Source organism: Sinohyriopsis cumingii, chromosome 12, assembly GCF_028554795.1.
Source record: "Sinohyriopsis cumingii isolate HCF-2022 chromosome 12, ASM2855479v2, whole genome shotgun sequence".
NCBI lineage: Eukaryota > Metazoa > Mollusca > Bivalvia > Unionida > Unionidae > Sinohyriopsis > Sinohyriopsis cumingii.
Genome location: NC_142972.1, coordinates 90,419,208 through 90,443,581, shown reverse-complemented (window position 1 = coordinate 90,443,581; position 24,374 = coordinate 90,419,208). Strand labels below are relative to the sequence as shown.

At 36.4% G+C, this 24,374-nt stretch overlaps 1 protein-coding gene across 4 annotated transcripts in view; it reads right to left on the bottom strand.

Annotated features, from left to right (window-relative positions):
- Positions 1-24,374, bottom strand: part of LOC149786952 (AAC-rich mRNA AAC4 protein-like) — a 71,673-nt gene that overhangs the window by 6,990 nt on the left and 40,309 nt on the right. For 3 of the 4 annotated variants that reach the window (XM_089977500.1, XM_089977502.1, XM_089977503.1), the window contains exons 5-7: positions 14,879-15,099; positions 6,744-6,868; positions 2,097-2,176 (exon numbers count right to left, since the gene is read on the bottom strand). In XM_089977500.1, coding sequence (XP_089833626.1) covers positions 14,891-15,099 — 209 coding nt within the window. In that variant the 3' untranslated portion in view covers positions 2,097-2,176; positions 6,744-6,868; positions 14,879-14,890. The remainder of the gene's footprint in view (positions 1-2,096; positions 2,177-6,743; positions 6,869-14,878; positions 15,100-24,374) is intronic. The other variant, XM_089977501.1, reaches the window with a different exon arrangement.

Here is a 24,374-nt window from a genome sequence, read left to right as displayed (position 1 = left end):
AAGGGTTTGATATTTAATTCAAGACAGAATAATACAAATTAAAGCAAGGATACAAATCCAGACAGTCACATTCTCCTTCATTCAGTTTTTATTGCAGAATCAGCAACATTGGTACAGTGATCAACAGGTCATCAATTTTTAAAAAAAAATGTAATAATGATAAATGCACACCAGTTCTAATCCATCATTTCACGTATTACTTGGTTAGCTGACAAGAGCTAGTGACATTTGTTTTAAGACTGCAGTGGGTGAGCCCGTTGTGGTAATTTGCATAGGTACAATCAGGATGTTGAACAACCCAAAATAGGTAAATCGAAGAGATGCCAGATACATGTAGGAGAACAAAAGTTATTACATATAATTGCTATGAATGTGAATGTTGAAGCCATATGTATTATAGATTTTTGACAAGTTTGTGAACAGCGGAAATGTTTCTTTGAAGTCGGATTTTACTGCATATATAAAATGCAAAGCATCATCATTTATATTGTCAGAATAGTATACAAGTGACTCATTTTTGAAGCAGACATTTTGATGTTGAAGTCTTTCACTTATACCAAGTTATCCTATCTGAAACTCGATAAAATTTCAGATCAACGACATTAAATGTTCCTTAAAGTACCTGATTCGCTTTAAACATTTTATGTGAAACAAATTAGGTACTTTAAGCTACATTTAATGACACTGACCTGATAATTTACAGAGATAACTTTTGTGATGTTTTGTAGAACAAAAGTATATTGGTGTGGACTTTTGACACTGTCCATCACAAACGCAGCGCCTGTAAGGTCAGAAACTCATTCATTGTTTAGTTTCTTACCCTAAAGTATTCTGTACAACGTAATTTCTCCACTCTGTGCAAGTGATGAACTATGCATTGATGAGATTCATTGATTTGCATTTGTACCGGTAAATTCTGGTCTTGTGCAGACCTTTTCTGTACTTGCCGCTACAAAGTACTGGTTTTATTACACCCCTACCAAAACACTGAAACAGGTCTGGAATGTTGACCACAGAGTAGGTCAATGGAAGTGGTTTACATTTATTCCCTGACATCAGCTGGTTCACAATCTCTTTGTAGCTTGAGCTTTTAGTGATTTTAGAAGGCTGATTTTGCTGCATGAACTGTGTGACATGCTCCTTAGCAGCTTCATTGATCTGCTTAATGGTAAGGACCCTATACACAGATAATATGTTTGAATTGATACTCTGCATTTGGTTGCTAGGGCACGTTTGTTAACCAATAAAGTCGAGCACTTATCAAGTAGTACTGATGTAGAAGGCAATGTATTTGTTACGGTTTGCTTGGATGTCATGCATTAGCTGGGTTCTATTTATCGCATGAAGGTTACTCTTAGTAGCAAACCAGGATGGAGGGTTAGGGACTGATACATTGAGATAACGTGACACAAGTGATATGAAGTAAGTTTGTGGGACACCAAAGAAGACTGCAAAATATTATCAAAACAACTATAACAACACACTCTGCAAGACATGAGAACCACAATACAAGCAATCCTTGTTACACTTAACATGCTCTTCTTGTGAATTTAATTTGTAAATCAAATTTGTTGAAAAAATGAAAAACTGCCCATTTAATTAAAGATTTTTTTGGTGCTGGATATTAAAACAATTCCAATCCACTTTACATCTTTGGTTACATCAAAGACAACAATGAGACAATGGAGATTTGAATTTATGATGGTTATAACAGCTTGCACGCACAAGTTGTTGATGAATGACTACAATAAATGTCAAAGAAAAGAACATTGATGATGAAGGTTGAAATCAATCTAAGCAACAATTACACTTGGCATATTTCATACTCAGCAAAATATTCTTATCATTCAAGAGCCAGTGAACTGAATCAGATCAAGTTCGATGATGTCTGAACCAAAAAATGCATGTATTTATCTTGACCAATCCAATGACAGAAAATTACACCAATAAATATTGTGTTAACAAGATTTGTATGCAGTGAAAACATTTTCCAGAGATGTTTCATAGAATGTTAATGGGGGTACAATTAATAAACTCAATGTCATCATCGGAAAAGACTATAGAACTTTTTTCAAGGTAATAAAAACAATAGTTACCATTGTCTGAAGGAATAGTTAAAATTCAACTTATCATCTGTTCCCAGTCTGAACAAATCGTCGTCCCCAAAAAAGGTGGGCTGGAAAGAAAAGAAAAGAAACAGCTATTCTTAGCGAACATATTCATCTAAATTTCATCTAGGAAACACGACAGCTGCTATAAATAGTACATATTAATACCATTAGGAAAGTGCACGCAAGTCTACAGACAAGTGTACTGTTTATGTCATAGCTACGTAGAAACCAACATTTCTAGAATATAATCTGTGGGGTTAATGGGATGTTAAAAAAAAAATGAGAAAACAACTCAATGATGGGGGGGGGGGGCGATACACTGAAACAGTGTGATCCATATACCATCAAGCGTAAGGCATAATTTAGTGAAAATCAGTAATGATCACGTGAGAAACGTAATGGTTGGCATGTATGATTTTATATCAACCTTTTGTGCATTCAAATATTGATTATATGAATATAAAAATTAAATGCAGCAAATAAAAAGTGCAATAAGGTAAACATACAAATATTAGAAAGAAATATAACAGAAGTTCCTCAAATGAACTTCTGCTCCACCAGGCAAAAGGAATTTCCAGAGATGAAGTTACGACTATATCTTTCCCTTAACTGTCCAGTGTTAAAACCATCTCTGATACTTTTCAGTGATAGCAATACTTTCAAATTATACCTACTGGTATATCATCATTTCGATTTAGGACAAAGTAGACAAGGTCAATGGGTTAAATCCCCATGTCATAATGATCATTCATAATGTCTGAGATGAAGCATGAAGGTATTTAAGAAATTCCAAGTCTTTCTGTTTGTGTGTGTGATTTGCATTTTTAAAGTAACTTTAACAATTTTTCAGTGATATCGCTATGACGTCTGCATGTGGTAGCTTATAGTGATGTCTACCACTCGGGCATCATGCAGCAGACACATAACATCATGTTCCACCCAGACACATTTTTCCTGACACCAGGCCAACCAGTCCTAACACTAACCTGTTAATGCTGAGCGCCTAGTGAAGCAGCTGCTGGAACCATTTTTATAATTCTTTGTTATGGCCAGGGTTCAAACGCACAACATACCACACTATGGTGCCATTATTTGGACATCAGAAGGGTACTATGTTAATTAAGGAACAACTTAACATAACTTTTTGAAAATTCAAGTTGATATGACCATCCATATAGGAGAAGTAGAGACAGAAATGTAAGATACCTGCAGTGATGGCCATACTGGATAATAGATAAGCACCCTTTTCATTGAGGAATAAGTAGATATCAAAGCCTGTCTTGCAGAAAATACTCCCTGCTGATATGACAACCTATTCAGGAGCAGCAACAATATTTTCAATGGCAGTTGTGCTGGCCATATTGGACATCAGATCTGCACCATTTTTAATTAGGACCAAATCTAGATATGATTAGATGTCTTTTAGACATCCATTGAGGATTAATGATAACGATTTTCAAACTAGCCTCACTAGGTGTCCAAGTAGCACCATTTGTATTCAGGACCATCCAGACCATGGGATTAATCTGAGTAAAGTTCGTAGCATTCTTCAAGCAGTTTAGGATGAGTAGTGATAAACTGAAGCTAAGGGATGGATGAAAAACTGACAGACCATCTTTTAAGATCTGGCTGACAAGCTAAAAATTATTCAGTTGTTCTACAAAATCTTTTGCCTGCTTTTATTTATCTCCCTTTTATCTCATCAAAACAAAAGTTGGAAAAATGAGAACTAATGATGAGATTGCTGAAAACATTTGCAATGTGTGTACGTGTGTCAGAAATGGTATTTTTGGACCAGGGTTTTCATGGTGTTCCAAGATTTTCTACAAATATTCAGTTATAATGTGAAAAACTAAGAATTTTGTTAGGTGCTCCATCAGTGTAGATCAAGTGGGAAATTATTCAACTTGCATGGTCTTCTTTCATACTGCTTATCCGTAACTCATGCAGGCCTTTCTTGGGCTAAAACTGATCTTTCTTGTAGAACTTACACATAAAGCAGAAACAATCAAAATGTAATGAAGCATAATTTTATAACGATGTGCATGCTTGTTACAGTGCTGCACGTAAATGTTTTCCTTTTGTGATGAACTTGAGTGCAGAATTCTTAAACCGAGCCTCTGTACAGTGAAACCTGTTATGAAAGACTGCCCCTTCTGCCAATAAAAAAAGTCTCTCAAGACAGGTGTTCTCTCATAACAGGTTTGCTCAAAAAGACCAGTACCAAGGTCTTGTTTCAGAATTATTTAAATGACAATAACAACAATCACTGTACATATATTCTATTCTTTATTAATAGATCTTGCTAAAATATTGCATGCATTTATCTAAAAACAAATTACATAACAATAAGGATATACTTCTATCATTAAACATTAATCTCATTTACATTCGAAGATCACATGTACAAGCTTTTAACAATATCAATCGAATCCCGGAAACGATTTTCACTAGCTGGTTTAATAGACAAAGACCTTATTCACCCCCAGGCAATACAGATTAACTCTAAAAACAAACAATATCCGCGACCACTACCTTTAGTTTGGCAATACAACGGCAATTTGTGACGTATAACCTGGTTTACAGTTTGTCATATATTTCACTGTATATCTGACTTGCCAAATTTACAAAGCGGTAGCCAGGCTTCCTTCTTTTGTGTTCATTTTATGTTTGCTTTTTTCAGAACAATCTTTACTATTCAAGTGGTCGTTGTCACAAATGATTGCATAAAGGCTATTGATGTCTGTCTGTGTTCTCGCAATACAGTCGTTCATCGGTCTCGATAGACTGGTTCCTGCCTTACTTTAAATATGGGCAGTATCTACATAAGGCATGGAACCATGCTAAGTACTGGAACAATCTACGTATAGTATACTTCAGGGCTATTCCAGTAAAACGTATACCCCCAGAGGGGAAGGCACTTTCAAATTCAACCAACCCACAACAGAAGCAATATAAAAAAATTATGATCCACCGTCAGGTTTGTTTTAATCGAAGAACACTGCCCCTACAGAAGCATATTTTTTAAAACATAATTTCTGGCTATGGGTTAGTGGGCAGTAGAAGCGATTTTAATGTTGGATTGGGGACAGAAGCAATTTAAATGATAGCTGGCTGGAAGTAATCTACTGAATTCTTATAGATCATATATTTTACTGCATATTTGTATTTGTATTCATTCATTATAATCAATCTTTTGTCCTTTTGTTTGTTTGTCTGTCAGCCATGTATGTCTCGGATACTGTGAAATCACAAATTTTCATGGTGGCTTATTATTTGTACATGTCATTGATCAGTCCTTAATACCTACTAACATAATATCCATGGATACAGGTTTTATAATAGGGATTTATATTCTAATACAGAATATATGAATTTGTATCCTTACTAAACTCTGATTTCCTAAAGTGATCACTATGTTTTGCTATTGTTCTTTGTTCTCATGCATGCTGCTTTTGATTAGAATAATAGTTGAATCTTGTATTGCTTTAAATGTGTGGTCAAATTCTTTGACTCCTTGTTATTATTTTTTTTCAATAAATGTTTTGGTAAACTTATAATACATGTTATGCCTGTGGACGTGTTGCTACATTATTTCTGCCTACTTTTACACTATATCATCTCTTGTAAGAACATATATTTCAGTTACCGACAAAGATTCACTTCCTTGAATCACTGCTTTGCTGCCTCTTATGCCAGAGATTTCTCTTCAACATGCTGTATTAGGGTTTTAAGTCCAACATTCTTATAGTCTGCTTGTTCAGACATGGGTATCTTGAATACATATAACGGGCTATTGTCCCTCCAACAGGTACATCGGACTCGCACTCAACATCACTTCTGGGCTCGGAATCGCACACTGGTATTTCCAGTGACATTTTCCCAATGTCCAAAAGACCAATATACATGAAATTCATTATCATCAAAGGTATCACCAGCCAGTATTCGCCGAATGAAAACGTCGTCTGAAGACAAACCCTGTTGTAATTCAGCCATTTTGGTTTTCTGTGTGGCCATTATTCGAAACATGCATTTGTAAAACTTCCATGATGAAAATAAGGTTAAAACTACCATATATGCTTGTTCCAGGGTCCAATAAACCAATCAAATATAGTTTAACAGACTTTCATGTTGAACCGAAGTATCCAGCCATCTGGATGTCGCATCAAGTGCTATGAGATCGCTACTTTTACACTATATCATCTCTTGTAAGAACATATATTTCAGTTACTGATGTCTTATTTTGATGCTTGTTGCATGAGTAATATAAAGTTTTAAAAAAACAAAAGAAATATAGTAAGTCAAACATTTTTATATCATTAATTATATTTTAAAACATGGATGAAAGTCAAGGAATAATTTTTCCCAGAGTACTCGTAAAATCAATGTTATTGCAGTTAACTGTATTGTCAACAGCATCATCAGCATCACAGATGGCCTAGCAGTAACATTCTACACTTTCAATCCAGTTGTCACAGGTTCTATCTCCCACTTATAGTCTTTCATATGAGACTTGTACCTATGGCCAGAGGGGCTTTCATGGCAGTGTGGTATAAGATGCTAATATGTGATAAAGATCTAAGGGGCTTCCATGTTCAAGTGGTACAAGATCTTTGTCATGTCATTACTTACCTCCTATGTGCAAATGAGAATGTTGTCAGTTACTTGTGGAAGGTCAGTGGTTCTACATAAGTGGTGTTTGGTGTCTCAAAAGTACTTGGATTTTCTTCTGGCTGCCATATATAGATTCTCTTCATCTGAAAATAGTGTAAAGGCCATAATGATCTACCAAAACTCGAGATCTCATGTCTAAATGACTTCGGCTGTTGAAGATAAACACCAAATCAACAGAGGCTCCATATGCCCAAGTGTACTAAGGTGCTTACTTTTACATCACTTGCACATCTCACACAGTGATTTTTTGTCACAGATCAACCAATTTGGGTTTGTGGTCTTTCTGGGTTCTTCCTCCACTTAACATATCGTTACCCCCCCCCCCCAAAAAAAAAAAACCAAACTAAATCAACCAACTAATCAACTGTGGCAACAACAGCAAAGGTACCAATCCATCATTTCTGCCACAGCTGTACGAGTTTATAAATTTTGACTATAGTAATTTTTGTAGACCTTTGAATATCGTCAATTATGCCTTTCTGACAGTTACCAAAAAGTTATCATCAGTTTGTACAAATGCATTTTTTATGGTGAGCATATGAGATGGAGAAGTTTTAAGCAATCCTGCATCACATGCTGCCGAAAATTTACAGTTTAGCTCACTTAATAATGTCCAGTGTTCCAACTAGAAATATTTATAACTTATTTAAGATGTATTCACCAATTTCTGGAGATATGCATCTGTAATAAATATTTGTAACAAAGAATGAGAATGCATCTATGTTTTTCAATGATGCATTTTAAATGAGCAACAACCAGAATCAACAAACCAAGAAATAAAATTATTCACATCTCTCAGGCAGAAGTACAGTGTATACCAGTAATCATAATCTGCCATATTTATTTCAACCATACTGATTCATTGGACATAATCACCAGAATGGACAGGAACAGACCAGAACAGATATAAACAGAAAGTTAAAATCAATTTGATACATCTTTTAAGTAGCTAAATTCACATTGGCTTAGTTAACTGTATACATTTTGTCTTCTCTTTGATGTAATGTTTTATTGAAGCTGACAAAATAATGTTGCACATTAAATAAAGAGTCACGCTTTTACTCTTTATTGCTTTTAGTATAATTCTCCATTCCAGCCTGTTCTTATGATCTTGTCCCCCCACATACTGCTTGTCTTGTCTACGATATGTATCTAAATTTGTCACTTACTTTTCCTACTTCTATACTAATTGTCTGTGAATATGCATATCAGATGTGAAATGAAATGGGACTCTAAATCCAAGATTGAAAACCTCTACATTTCTGGATGTATTGTGTTTGGATTCCACGTTTCTGCACAAAACTCAAGAATTAAAGACTTGCTGTACTAATTCAGTTCTCCCTGTAAACCTGTGCAAACACCATAATATTAAAATTCAATAACTTAAAATTTTAAGTACTCATGATCAAATTTATATCAGCATAAGCACAACTATGACAAAAGCTTTTGTGAAAAGAAAACCGTAACAGCTGCACCATTTTCTGGACCTACACAAATTTGAAATGTGTGCTTTCAATACTGCACCAAACAGCCAGCTACTGATTTCAGTAATGAGTCTTCCAAACTCAAGCCTGTCAAGTGAGGGAAATTATGTTAATAAAACATTGTCCCTCACTTTTTCCAGTTACTAGTAGGACAAGCTCTCAAAAGATTCTTTTTACTAAAATCTTACTTTCATTATCAATCCAATCAGGGATAGTCAAATCCATATAGACTCTATTTTATCTTCACTGATTTATAGCATGGTTCTTGTTCTTTCATATCTAGTAATGTGTGTCCTTCAACAACTCTCAATGGTCATAAACCTTTTTTGACCATGCTGACTGGACACACTGTAAGATAATGTTCACGTAACAGAAATACCATGGGATAACCAAAGACCAATACAATCAAATAAAATAGTCAAGTTATCTCCCCTGCATGGATGCTGCCAGAATTTCAGGATTTACTAAGTTGTGTGTGTGTGTGATCTCCAATGAGGAAGTGGTGGGGGGAGGAATAACCATTGTTAAATATCTCCCTAATACTTAAATATCTGTCACTCTTTCTTACTCTTCCACTCTGTTAAGGCTCTACTGAAATCAAAATACTCAGATGTCATCTCTAGTTGTAAAGCGATTATTACTGTGATGTCACTGAGCATGGTCATCTGGTTGTGGTGGGGTCTTGGTTAGGATGGCAGAAAGACCATAGGCTTACTCCATATTTGACAGCTAATTATGATGTTGTCAAAAGAATTAAAAAATTTCTAACAATCCAGCTGGACCCGGATTATACACTTGATTTGTATTCAATGAACAGGTTCTAAAATTGATGTGTTTATTCTGGAGACATGTTCCTCCATCACATTCATGATTTGAATATACCAGAGGTGAAATTAGTACAGATGCATCCAAAATTACTATCATGGCTACTTCAAATGTTATCTAATGTGAGACTTTAAAGGCAGAACTCATAGTTTCAGACTGCTCCGGTGGCCTAGTGGTTAGAGAGTCTGCCTCGGATGCGGGAGGTCATGGGTTTCATCCCCAGTCGAGTCATACCAAAGACTTACAAAATGGTACTAACAGCTGCCTCACTTAACGCCATTTTTCAGCACATGATAGGCTATTAATGGCGGCCAGTATTAATGGTGGAGGAAGAACCCGGGAAAACCCCGGAAAGAACCACCAACCCACGAGAAGCTACTAGCAAGCTTTCTCACATACCCACATTAGCCGAATCCGAGACTCGAACCCATGCAGAAAGAGGTGAGATGGCAGTGATCCGCAACGGAGAGCGCTTTAGACCACTTGAGGCCCCGAATATACAGAAATAATGATATTATTTAAATGGAATATGTGGTGACAATACGAGTGCTGATTCTACAACTTTGCAAAATGCATCTTGTACACCACTGTAATATGGCAATAATTTCTGCACACATAAAGCTGACCCACTTTTTACTTTAGTCCCTTGGTAATTAATAGTGTTAGATTTTACAACAAAACTAAGCACATTTTACCTTTTGACAATAATACTTGATTACACATATTTAGATTGCAAGAAAATAGAAGTTACAATTTTATTAAAAGTACTGGTACCAGTAAAAAAAATAAATCAGGATCAACAGATTAGTAGTGTAGTAAAGAATTCATATATCAGAATGACATCAAGTATTTTTGCATCAATTTCATGATTAGTTAATGACACTGCTTCAAAATGTTGTGTACTAGATAATAGTAATCCAATTTTAATACAAATACCAAATGATGGCCTGGAACTAAATGCCAAAGGTCTGCAGAAAATAACACAAACAGGACAATATTTAGCCATCTTGCTTTGAGTTTACACAGATCAGTCAATCTCTTATGTTTAATGTCATTTAATTTTTGCACATGGAGAGCATGTACTTCATTTGGTAATACATCTGCATGATATGAATGTTTGTCTCATTATTCTTTTGTTGCCATAGTGGTTCTGCCAACTAGAGATCTACACACACATAATTATATTGTATGGGGATTATCTGATGTTCCCTATGAGCATTAATCTGTTAAATGTTTCTGAATTTAATATGATCCTCCTCCTCTGTACGAATATTATTCTGTGCTGTGAACTCCTTTCATTGCCTGCTGTCTGAAACGCATATGCATAACTAGCTTGAACAAGTTACTGTTCTTTATGGTTGTGCAATTTTCAACAACTCACAGGTATGGCCCTACTGGTATTCTATCTTGGATATCTCTGTTCCAAATAGAAAAGTTTTACAGAGGTCTCACTAGGATTTTAAACAGGAGTCCAGGACTCCCATTTTGGTACAAATATGAGTCCCACCAGCAAAAGTTGCAGTCCCCTCCCAGAAAACTAAGCAAATTATAAGAACTATTGGTTGCCATTGAGTTTAATTTCTACATTTTTTCATAACACTAACATAGCTCTTGTTTGTCCATCAGTCTGAATTTTGTCAATCCAAGGAAGATCTTATTCAAAGCACCAAGCTAGGCATCACGCACTTTCTTACACTTGGCTACTGTCCCATCAAAAGTATCAGTTCTAACAAATTTAGCACTCTCCTGAATCTCGTTACAATCTTTGTCAGTTTGCCTCTGAACCCCCAAATACTCATTCAAGTCTAAGTCTCAACATGTCATGATTCCGAGGTCAAGTGCACTGATTACTCCGCTACATTTGGAAATGAACACAAGAATGAAAGCTAAAGTTGTTTATTTGATGTACTGTTATAAATGACCACACGTACATATCTGGGTCCTTTTGCCTCTGAATTCAAGCACTGTAAATATCAGTAAATTTTACCATCCAGCTGCCAGTCAAAGCCTTTGATCTTGCCGCCCAGCTATTGCAGCATGTTCTTTTGATGAACTCTTATAATGGTGACATGTACATGGGGGGGGGCTTTCAGCCACTAAATTCTGTCATTGTAAATATTGCAAAGCTAATTGATCAACACATTTTCCCAATAAGCAGGTGGCTAAAGCATGACTGGCAAGTCTTTGAATTTTGCCACCCACCTATTACATGTGTATGGAGGACTTTCGCCTAAGTGATTTTCTGCATCCCCAATACAAAAATTGGCATCCAAATATGCGTGATTAAGCATTTCCAAGACCTCTGAGTTTTCACTAACATGAACTCTGCCAAAGATTCACTTCCTTGAATCAGTGCATTACTGCCTCTTATGCCAGAACTTTTCTCTTCAATAATGCTGTATTAGGGTTTTAAGTCCAACATTCGCATAGTCTGCTTGTTCAAACATGGGTATCTTGAACAAATATGACTGGCATATTGTCCCTCCAACACGTACATCGGACTCACACTCAGCTTAACTTTTGGGCTCGGAATCACACACTGGTATTTCCAGTGACATTTTCCCAATGTCCAACAGACCGATATACATGAAATTCATTGTCATCAAAGGTATCACCAGCCAGTATTTGCCGACTGAAAACGTCGTCTGAAGACAAACCCTGTTGTAATTCAGCCATTTTGGTTTTCTGTGTGGCCCTTAATCGAAACACGCATCTGTAAAACTTCCATGATGAAAATAAGGTTAAAACTACCATTAATGCTTGTTCCAGGGTTAAAATGAACCAATCAAATTTTGTTTAATAGACTTTCATGTCGAACCGAAGTATCCAGCCATCTGGATGTCGCATCAAGTGCTACAAGACCGCTACTGGCAGTGCAAATTACATTACAAAATGCACTTTTAAAGTTCAAAGTTTAATAATAATTGCATACTGTGCAAAGCACATATTTAATATCCGTGACAGTGACGTAATTTGCAGAACTTGTATCACTGCTTTAAAAGTACATGAATTCGTACAAATTACGTACAATCATGTGTACTGGCATCATTTTCTGACCCAATGTTTTATTCATGTTAGACCACTAGGAGGGGGTTAGCTGCGATTTTAAATATATATTCGTTTTTTTCTGACAGCCCCACCAGTGATTTCTCAATCTGTTAACAGAACCCACAACAGAAGTGATTTTCCTAACCAACCTTCCACTGTCAGAATCAAAATAGTTTGAAACACAACCTCCTACAGAAGTTTTTTTTTTAAGTGCCCTCCCGGGGTGGGGGTGGGGGGTGATATATGTTTTACAGGAACAGCCCTCAGTCTTGTTTACCAAAAAAAATATTAAACACAATAAACTCCCTAGTCAACCTAATTTTCTGTTGTTTTGTTTAACAGTGTAAGCGGTCATTGTTAGAAGGATTAAATGTCTGTAGGGTTTATCCCCATTTTTGTGATGTGGGCGTTCACAGCAGTGTCGACATGCATATTTTGTCAAAACATCGTGGTTGTTGGTCACATTCAGCAATTGATCGCTGATGACAGAGTTCATATAATAAAAACAATCCATGCATTGTGATTGTGGTTGTAAATGATAGGTTGTCCCATTAAAAAATGATGATGCAGATTAATACTATGTTCATGTTTCTGCAAACAATTCTCAAAAATTGGAACAGTTGAAGCTAAAAGTGGCAGTAAGCCAAAAATAAAAAATAAAACAGAAACAAAAAGGTCCAAAGACAATCTGATAATACCAGATTTAATGTTTTAAAATGATTGATGGAAAGCATACAAATATATTGCACAATATCATTTTTCTAACTGACTGTATAAGAGAAAAAAATCAAATGTTACCAAAATATAGACAGTATTATACGCAAAAATAAAGGCTGGATGAAAAACTAACATTTTGTGATTATACAATCAGAAATTCTTTTCTGAAAATTACTTTTATAATTTCTTTTAAGTTTATTTAAAATTAAGGTCATGAAGTATAGTACAGACACTCGCCCACAATACAAATACAAGGTGATTTCTGCCGAAGTAAAACTGCAATGGCCTTTTACATTCCAATCATTATTGATGAATTGCCTGTTGAAAAGCATTTTACATTTTTCCATGGAATTTAAAATTCTCCATCCCTTCTTCAAGAATTTAGAAAATGGTTTCACCATTGGAGGCTTTCATACATCCCCTTACGCATAACAACAGAGATAATACCTGTAACAATTCTTCATCATCTCACAAATACTGGATACAATTTTATATCTTAATACTCATTACTACAATTTATGGCAATACCGAATGGTCTATTCTTTAAACAATCTAGTATCTGTTATTTCCTCAAGTGTGGATGACTCAAGTTAATTTGGTTCTGTAAGCTCCACATGGAGAATCCAGGAACAGTTTTTGAAGGAGTTTCAAGGCATGATCTGCCACAAATATTGAAAGTCCATGTTCCACAATAAATTCTGCAAACAATACTTCAGCATTTATTACAATACTTCAGCATTCATTACACTGTAGTCTGTGAAAGTTGTAAAATATGAATTCATTCTACTACCAGATTCCATAGCTTTTGCTATGAAAAGTAATGGCCATGCAAAACTAGTTAGTTTAGCGAGCAACTTTCAGATTATAAAGTAAATGTTTTAACTTCGAGACATAAAAATTGGAATGTTTAACAGCATATTTGGAATGTGGAATTTTTGGTTCCAAAATCAAATGATTCCAGAGAAACCAGAATCTAAGATAGGTATGACTGACCTGCAGGCTCGCTATACCCTGCCCTCAGAACAGTTTACCATCTGTACAAAAATCATGCCGTGCATGATCAATCATACTGATCATGCAGACCAAACATTGATTTCATGATCATGTTTGGTTTTTTCCTCATCTTTGAATTAATGTACATTGGTACCTTGACATCATTTCAATCATTTTGCATTTGTAGATTTATCTTTTTCTGACCAACAAAGTTTCAAACATTTTCACAACAGTCAATATTTAAACTGAACACATGAAGAGATTTACTTCAAGCTGCACTCAGTCAACAAACAGGTACAGATTGGTAGCCAAAGGATATTTCTAAATTATTCACTTTAAAAAAAAAATTCAAAAGTAACTTGCAATAAAACAGCAACCTGTGATTCTCAGTTACTAATAATGAACAGGGGTTGATTATCATCTCATTGTTACCCAGCGTCTTTCTTAGGCTTTTGTTATTTAAAAATTATAAATGGTATGTAATTATGAAAGTTTTTCTACATGGCGTCTTTGCTATCAAGCCTTTGTTACCATTTGTAAACCATTTTCTTCTAGCTTTGGTGTGTCCAGTGATATAATGTCACTACTGAGCTGTTTTACCAATCTAACCATACAATTCAACTTATATAATTAATTAAATGTTGCAATAAAGACTTTGGTATTTAGTGATTAGTACTTTGGCCTGGAAAATTAAAGTTGTAGATATTATTGTTGTTATAGGTTTAAAGCCATTTTTCAGCACGAGATTGTACATGGCAACCACTATATTTTGACAACAACAAAACAGCACGGGAAAGAACTGCCAAGAACCACCCACAGGAAGCTTGGAAAGCTTTCTCACATAACCAAGCTGGCTAAGCCTTAAAATCAAATCCATCTGGATGAAGGTGAGATGTCAGTGATCGGTATAATTGAGCGCCTAACACAACTTGGCCACCCAGGATCTGGGAAATTAAAGCGAAATGTTCTAACAGAACGGTTGTATCAAACAATGTACTGCATTTGCTAGAATTTAACAGGCCTTACCTGATCAGCCCATCATGCACCCTTTGCCAGCAGTTGTTTGTTTGTCCAGGTGTTGTCCCATATGAAGTTGAACTGCTCAGTTGTTATGATTATTACCAAAGTGTTTGGTGGGAGGGTGTCAAACTCCATGGCAACTGTATCTTTATGGTCATCTGAAGTCCAAACAACCAAAAGCTGCAGGTCACATTTCTCCTGAATATTCCCACAAGATTTGGCAAGATCTAGAAATAAATAATCAACAATGATCTATCACAAAAATCAATATAAGAAACAAGGAAAGCAATACTTTAGCAATACTTCCAAAAGGACGTTGGCATGATCTTGGGTCACTTGGGAACAGTTAAAATGAATCCCTTCAGGGGGCTGATGTTCAACTGGGTGGACAGAATTTCCAGGAATTTAAAACAAGACCCTTCCTTTATTTTAAGTGCTGAATATTGAAACCACCTGATATTCTTCCATGACAACATTTTTAAATTAGCTGCTATATTGGATGTTTGTGTCAGATTGGTACAAAGGAGACATCGTCATAAGTTTTTTGGTCAAAACACCATGTCATGATCATCCATTCAGTGGTAGTAGTGACAATAACATTTTCACGACATGTAATGTTGATAAAGCCATCCTTTCAGGAGTACAGATATCATCATTTTCAAGACAGCCAGCATTGTGGCCAAATTGAGGGTTTGTCAGTTTCATACAGGACCAACACAGCATCACTGGAGCTCTTCTAATGCCAAATCCCATGTCGAAATGACTATTTAAAAGGAAAAGCTATAACAAGATTTTCAAGATAGCCATATATTGAACGTCAGATCAGCAGCATTTTAATTAAGCCAAACAAGCATTACATTAGTTAAATACCCATGATGATATTACCAGCCAGGAGAAGTAGTGATAATACTTTCAAGCTAGGCACTGTGATAATACTTTCAAGCTAGCCACTGTGATAATACTTTCAAGCTAGCCACTGTGGCAGCCATATTAAACCCCAGACCAGCACCATTTTCATTTGGAGCCAAGTCGACATAACAGCATTAAAGATTTGCTACATAACAGTTGAGATGGAAGTATTTTATGTCTGATAGGTACCTTTTTCATTTAGTACCGTTACAAGAAGTCTACTAGTGAAATGCCCATGCTGATACAACCATACATTTACGAGGAAAAGCAATGCTAAGATTTTCAAGATGCTTGCTTTTGCAGCAATATACTGGGCATCAGGTTGGGCTAATTTCATTTAGGACCAACTAGATATCACATGAAGTTTCTCAGCGAAAACCCCATGTTAGTATGACCATCCATTCAGGATTTTCAAGAATTTCAAGATGGTCACAGTGTTGATCATACTGAATGTCCTAGCTACACCATTTTCATTTAGGACCAAATACAGTGCAGGTTAACAATATTCTGAAATCTTACATGTCACAGTGGGGGACTTAATCCCCTCCGAGACAGAGCAATAAATAACTACAAATCATCACTGTGCTGCAGCAGGCACACCAATGGTAACTCCACAGTAGAGGGTATGGTCGACATTACAGAATAACATTTGAAAAGCCACTGAATGAAGATAACCCATGTAAAGATCAAGTTATCTTTGTTTTGATCATATATTTGGACAATACATAATTTCAAGTCTTGTATATTCTGTACATTTAGAAAGGTTGATTGACATTTCTTAAAAAGAAACTGACTCTTACTTTATTCAAAGAAATGTGAACACTGACTTGAAGAAATGCTCTCCTTGTTGAGCTTCTCCTTAACATGTTTAAATATGAAAGCTAATCTGTGGTACAGCCAATTTCCTGCCAATGGCTGCTTTAAAATAAAAAACATAGAATTGCAATTAGTTCAACTCTTGTGTACTGTAAGGGACTGGTTATTTAATAAATGTTCTTTCCAAATGCAGCATGTCTTTGGTTGCTTCATGCATCACAAGATAAATTTGTTTCAGGTAAGGAAAGGAATGGATTTCTGTCCATTTTGTAGACTACAAATCAGAGTGAGACAATGTTTTCAAGCATTTATCATTCCCCTAAAAAATTAAATGACATCTCTCTAATAAAGACTGCACTTCAGTGGATGTTCTGCAGAAAACAAAGCAGCGACTATTGCCAACATTACAAAATATTAGCATCCCAGGATGTCAATTTCAGCTTGGAAAAAGTGTGTTTCTATCACACAAACCCAACTGACTTGGCTTATTGTATCTGACAGATCCAATATGGTCCTTTTATTAACGACGAAAGTAATAAACTGACCTCAATGCATACATGCAAAAAAAAATACCATGAGGTATAAGCGTAAGTATTGCTATTATAAGTGGCAAACAAGCGTAATTTGGGCTTAAAAAGGTTAATGTATATATTACATGCCAGAATTACAGCACGTATGAAAAAGATACATTTTTACTACTAACCTGGTTTTGCAGCTTGTCAAACTTCTTGTCACAAAGGGAAAATCCATATTGATTAGAACACAAAATATATTGAAAATTATTTATATTCAGTACTCACTTCAACTAGTCTACTAAGCAACTTTTGCTGAATGATCATGAACTGGAATTCTGCATTTATCATGGTCAGGTGATCAGAGTGCTGTATTACATTATTCTCATAGTCTTCTTTTAAGGTTTGTAAAGCAGTGCTGATTGTTCATTTTTTCTGATCTGATATGTTTTGAACCTTGCAAAGATCCATCTGCTCTAACATTTTCCGTTATATAATATCCAAAACTCACACTGTAAAACATTTCACTTAACATCTTTAAAAATTTAGGCTTGTTCTACACCTAAGTAGCTTATCAATAAAATGAATGTTAGGCAAAGATCACTTTTGAAGAAACCGGTCTGTTTCCTTAAAAATGGGGTTCAGATACAGATACTATAAATAACAAATAAGGACAGTACTCCAACTCTATTCTTATGCAGTAGACACCTTTTAAAGAATATTCACAAATTTATATGACTGGAATCAATGAGAAGGTAATAAAACTAAAAATGCAATGCATTCTGTGTGGATGTATCCATCTTATTATTTGCTCGTTTTTGTAAGGGGTAAATAAGAAAACAATTTTTATCAGTACAGAAGAAAATAATTATGTGGAAATGATGTGTCAATCACTTAGTTGTAACAAATATATTTAATTGTAACAAACATATAATTCTTACAATTATTCTAATGCAGATATTAAAGTATCCAGTTTCCTGTTTGTGACAATGCAATAGGCTATCAAGACAGAGAAGCAAACATGCCAGCTAATTTCATTGAATAGTATTTGGCATGTTTATGTATGTGGTATATTGCTTTGAGCTAGCTACTGTGGCCAACTGAATAAAGTGCAAGACATGCAAACTTGACTCAAGAACATGAGGCAAGTTCTCATCTACTGGCACGAATACTCATTCTTTCTTTTCCACCCAAGATGCTACATCTAGTATGGCATTTATTTACTTACCACTTATGATCCTTTCTAAGTTTCAGTTTTGAACCTTTCTATATTTATCATTGGTTAAATTTTAATATTTAAGTTCCTGAAAGTGGTTAGGATTGATAAACATTTTAGCATTACATTATAAATGAACACTGGTGAGAATATCTTCAAATCAAGATAATGAACATCTTTCATACCAGAAAAGTTTTGCCTTGGGGTGAACGATGCTGAAAGCTTGGCATGTACAAACAAATATGCTTCTAATATGCAATCAATTATGATAACTTGTGCAGTAGTGATTTGGATCCTATATTTATATAATAGTGGATACAAATAAGAGTGGTAATCTGCAATAAATTCTTGAGGACTGAACTTGTAAGCGTTTGTGTAAATTTCAGCGTGATATTTCAGATCATGACAATCAAATCACTGAAAATGTATTGATTAAAGATATTACCAGTTCCAGCACAGATGTCAAAGAGCTCTGACAGTCTTTGGCACTTGTATAAACAATGCAACTATGAAACAAATCATACATGATGCAGGGTTTGTTGATGCACTACCAAGATCTTTCCGCTAGCTAATTGGAGACATGAAGAAGTTGAAATATCTTGAATTCTGCAACAGTCTCCTTGCAATGAAATGATGTAATAGTTAAAATTCTGATATTAGCTAGTTTGATTAGTTCACCAAATGTTCTGTTACAAAAATCAATGAGTTATACAGTACTGTATGATTACACAAAATGGTCATGCAACAATAAAAAGTGTTCACTTAACCCCCGAGTACATCACTGATTTATCATAATGGTAAAAGGAAACAGACCAGCAGAAGAACAGCTGTGGGGATTTTATATTGTCATGTCACATACGAAATGAACATATTCAAGTGACAAATGAAACAAATTGTGTTGATGGCTTATGTTGTGATACCATGTGATGAATGTATGCTTAAAGTTACCAGGCAATCATCCAAGTCGTGAAGGAGAGCAGCGACAACTTGTGCTAATTGATGGACAGATGTAGGACAACACACAACAGATCATCCTATCAGCTTTTCATTTGATTGATTGATTGATTGATTTTTAATGGCACATCGGCACAGTTAGGCTATTTAGCGCCAAACAAAGTGTTATTTCTATAATCTTTTAAAACTTATAAAAGGTCCTATATCGACCAGCGATATAAAAGAACAAATGGTATAAATTAAAAAACGGTAAGATGATAACGGTGCAAAATAAAGCTTCCCGATCAACAGGAGATGTAAAAATGATGAATAGGTATTAAAATGGGACGGTATATATATTGCATAAAACTGCACAAGGTGATAGCATAAAAGTCAGAGTTTAGAGTAAATATTTACGGCTTTCAAGAACTCTATAATACGAGTGATATTTATATTATCAAAAAGTTCTTTCATGTCATGCACAATGTAATAACGATCGCGCGTAGGTTGTAGGTCAAAGCACTCTATCATAAAGTGCTTGACAGTGAATGGTTCACTGCAAGAAACGCACGCTGGTGGGTCTTCACCTTTTAGTATGTGGGTGTGGGCGATATAAGTATGACCAATTCGAATTCTTGCAATGACTACCTCCTCCCTACGAATGGTTCTGTAGGAAGGAGTCCATTCTCCTAGAGTTGGCTTGATTGCGTGAAGTTTGTTATTTACAGCATCATTCCATGATGCCTGCCACTTCTGACGTAAGAACTTTCTGATACAAGGTTTAAAATCAGTATATGGTATTTTAAAATTAGATGCTTCTTGAGAAAGGGCCATTTTAGCAGCGAGATCTGCTTTTTCGTTACCTTTAATACCAATGTGGCTAGGTAACCAACAGTATATTATATTGTGGGAGACACTCAGCTCGGCATTTTTTACAAGTATGTTTTTCAATAATGGGTTCTCCAGTTTTCTATTGTGTAGTGACTGGAGTACTGATAGCGAGTCGGAGAAGATGATACAGTTTGAAATAGGGTTCTTTTCTATATGTTGCAGAGCAAGGTCTATTGCTCTGATTTCGGCTGTAAAAATTGATGCTCCATTTGGTAAGCGAACTTGCGTTGTGTGATTTCCAGAAACAGAGGCTGCAGCAGCCTTTTCCTCATCCTTTGATCCATCAGTATAAATTCTGGTGTAGTTTTTAAATTCGGTGAGGAGTTCGTGGTAAGAGTTGTGGAAGATAGAAGGGTTTGTTTCGGATTTTTTTCCATCGTGTAGCGTAAAACGTACTTTTGGTTGTTTAATTAGCCAGGGTGGTGTTTCGGAGATGGATGTTTTCTGAATTTTAGAAAGATCTATATTTGTAGTGTCAAGGCTGGATGATATTCTAATGCCAAAGGAAGGTATGGCGTTTGGTTTATTTTCGTATAAAGTTTTGTATTTGGGTTGAAAAACAGCCGAAAAAGCAGGATTCAGAGGGTTTGATTTTAATTTCAGAGCATACTGTGCGGAAAGCATTTCTCTACAATGCGATAACGGTGGTTCATTCGCCTCAGCTAGAAGGCTTTCACACGGGGATGTTTTAAATGCTCCCAGAGCCAGTCTTATTCCCTGATGATGAATTGGATCAAACATTTTAAGATACGATTTTCTGGCTGAACCATACACAACGCAACCATAGTCTAGTTTGGAGCGAATAAACGTTCTGTATAAATTTAGGATGACTTTTCTATCAGCACCCCAGTCAGTGTGCGCTACTACTTTAAGTAGGTTAAGTGCTTTTAAGCATTTAGCTTTTAAGTTCTTTAGGTGTGGAATAAAGGTCAGTTTTCTGTCAAAGATTATACCTAAAAATTTGGTTTCCTCAACAACTGGAATAGGTGTTCCATCCAGCGTGAGGTTCGGTTCATCATGATGTTTTCGTAACTGACAGAAATGCATGCATACCGTTTTTGATTTCGAGAATTTGAAACCGTTTGCATTGGCCCAATTTTGAATTTTGTTTATATTTTGCTGCAGTTGTCTTTCAATTGTATGCATGTGCTTTGACCGATAACATATTAGAAAATCATCAACGTATAAGGAGCAATCCACACCAGGAGTCAAACACTTGGTGATGCTATTAATTTTGATGTTAAAGAGCGTCACAGATAAAATACTGCCCTGGGGCACACCCATCTCTTGCTCGTGCAGATCTGAGAGGGTAGAGCCCACTCGTACTTTGAATTCTCTGTCGGAGAGAAAGTTGGATATGAAAGAGGGCAGACGGCCTTTTAGACCTAGATCGTGCAGGTCATTTAGTATCCCATACTTCCATGTCGTGTCATAGGCCTTTTATAAATCAAAGAAAACCGCTACTAAGTGTTCTTTCTTGATAAATGCATCTCAAATAAATGTTTCTAGTCTAACCAGATGATCGTTGGTGCTCCGGCCATATCGAAAGCCACTTTGGAAAGGAGATATTAAATTATTAGTTTCCAAGTACCATACAAGCCGAGAATTGATCATTCGTTCCATTGTTTTGCACACACAGCTTGTAAGTGCAATTGGTCGATAGCTGTTAGGATCTGCGCTATCTTTACCGGGTTTGGGAACTGGTATTACTGTTGCCTCTTTCCAGATTTTAGGTACATTACCAGTAATCCATAAATTGTTGAAAATTTCTAGAAGGGCTGTTAATGAAGGTTCTGGGAGATGTTTCAAAAACTGGGAATGTATTTCGTCAGGCCCAATGGATGTATCGTGGGCCTTATTCAGAGATTCCTTCAGCTCATACATTGTAAACGGTTGATTATAACTTTCTGAGTTATTCGATGTGAATTTCAACCGTGTCTTTTCTTTGTGAGTTTTTAATCTTCTGAATGCTTCTGAGTAATTAGAGGATGAGGAATTTTTTGAGAAGCCATCAGCAAGTATGTTAACAATGTCATGTTTGGAATTGATATTCTTGTTGTTTACTTTGAGATGTCGAAAGGAATTGTATTTCCTATTTCCATTGATTTTGCGGATCGTGTCCCAAACTTTCTTTACAGAGGAACGAGAGTTTAGAGTTGAAACATATTTTTTCCATGATGTTCTTTTACTTTGTTTAATCGTGCGGCGAGCATTGGCCCGAACAATACGGTACTTAGTTAAATTTTCGGGTGTTGGACGATTATTAAAATTTTTCAGTGCTTCTCGGCGTTGTCTAATGGCCTCTTTACATTCTTTTGTGAACCATGGTTTTGAGAGTTTTTTACCGTTTGGTGAGGACTTGGGAATGGATTCTTCTGCATTGTCGATTAAAACAGAAGTAAAATATTGAAAAGGGTCATTGTCGTTTAAGACAGTATCCCTATTAAGTCTAGTTGTACAAAGTGTTTCAAATTTGGCCCAGCCGGCCTTCTTTAAATTCCAATGTGGAACTGCTTCGTCAGTTGTAACGTTGGTATTGTTAAGAGAGATTGGAAAGTGATCACTGCTGTGAAGGTCATCAGCGACCTTCCATTCATAGTCCAAAAGCAGCGATGGGGTACAAATTGTCAAATCAATACACGTGTATGTACCAGTTCCTGGGTGTAAATATGTCGGTGATTTGGTATTATATAGACACAAATCGTGTCTGGAAATGAAGTCTTCTATTTACATGGAGCAGATTCTTCTGCATCCATGCTCTCGATGTCTCCAAACCTGTTATAAAGTTTGATGGGGTCATCTGACCCCTTTTGTTGCCTGTTTCCGTGAGATTTTTTACTCTTTGGTGATTTAGGTTGTTGGGTATTATTAAATGTAGTCTGAGTAGATGCCGTGTTTTTCTGTGCTTGGTAATGGGGGGTGTTCGAATTTGGTGTTGAATCGGGTGCTTCTGTTTGTGTTTGAGCGTCCTTCGTTGTTTTAGGATTGCTCTTCACTACAGTGGAGAAGGATGGGCCAGGATGGGCTGTTTTTGCCTGTACAATTTTTCTGGCTTCTGGATAGGGAATATTATTTGTGTATTTTACCCTCTGAATTTCCTTCTCCTGTTTCCAGGTATCGCAATCCTTGGAATTTGCGTGGTGCTCTTTTCCGCAGTTGACACAATGCGGAGTTGCTCTACAATCAGATTCCAGATGAGCATTGTCTCCGCATCGGCCACATATTTGGCTCTTGGAGCAGCGGTCTTCGTGATGGCCGTATTTTTGACACTTATAACACCGAAGGGGGTTGGGAATGTAAATCTCTACCTTTACTTGCAAAAAGCCAACTTTTACCACTTTGGGTACAGTTGGCCTGTTGAAGGTGAGTACAATGGTGTTGGTGTCCTGCAGATTGTTATTACGTTTAATACGTATTCGTCGGACTGCAGTGACACCTTCATCTTTCATTCCTTCGATGATGTCAGCGTCGGTGACTCCAGCCAAGTCACGGCAGCGAATCACGCCTTTGGACGTATTCAGTGTGGTGTGAGCGAATGAGGTTACTGGGATATCAAAGAACGTTTTCATTTTCCTGATATTGTCTGATTGACCTCGTCGCTCACACTCAATAAGAAGACAACCCGATTTCAACTTTTTAACACTTTTAGGTGTGCCAATCGATCCTGTGATAGTCTTTTCGATGACAAATGGAGATAGTGCGGCAAGCGGTTTCGTGGTATCTTTTGACTGTATGATCATGAAGCGTGGAAATGACTCCACACTACATGGTCCATCGTCAGACTCTGATAAGGGTTTCGATCTTTTATTTTGATTTTTTTTGGAATTATCCATGATGGCTAGATTAAAAATTCAGCACCCGTGCTCCCCACCCACCAAGGAGCCCAACAAGGGGACACTTTTCAAGTGCCAGGGATACACAAATGCCATACTCAGTTGATACAATTACCTTTGATTGACCTTGAAGTCGCCAGTTTCTAAGGTCGGTAAAATTACCCCCCGATTGACCCGTTAAGCCACCGCCTTCTAAGACTTGGAAAAGGGAAATATAAAGGAAAAGAATATAGGGGCAACGGTGGTATCAAGAGAGATACAAGGAGAGAGAGAAAGAAGGTGAGAAAGTTAATAAAGACCTCCTAGGGCTCGGCGTGACCAGCCGATTTGTCGGAACCGGGCCCATCCCGACCACCCGTCTAAGAGAAGTAGAGGCCAAAGTAGTGTATTGC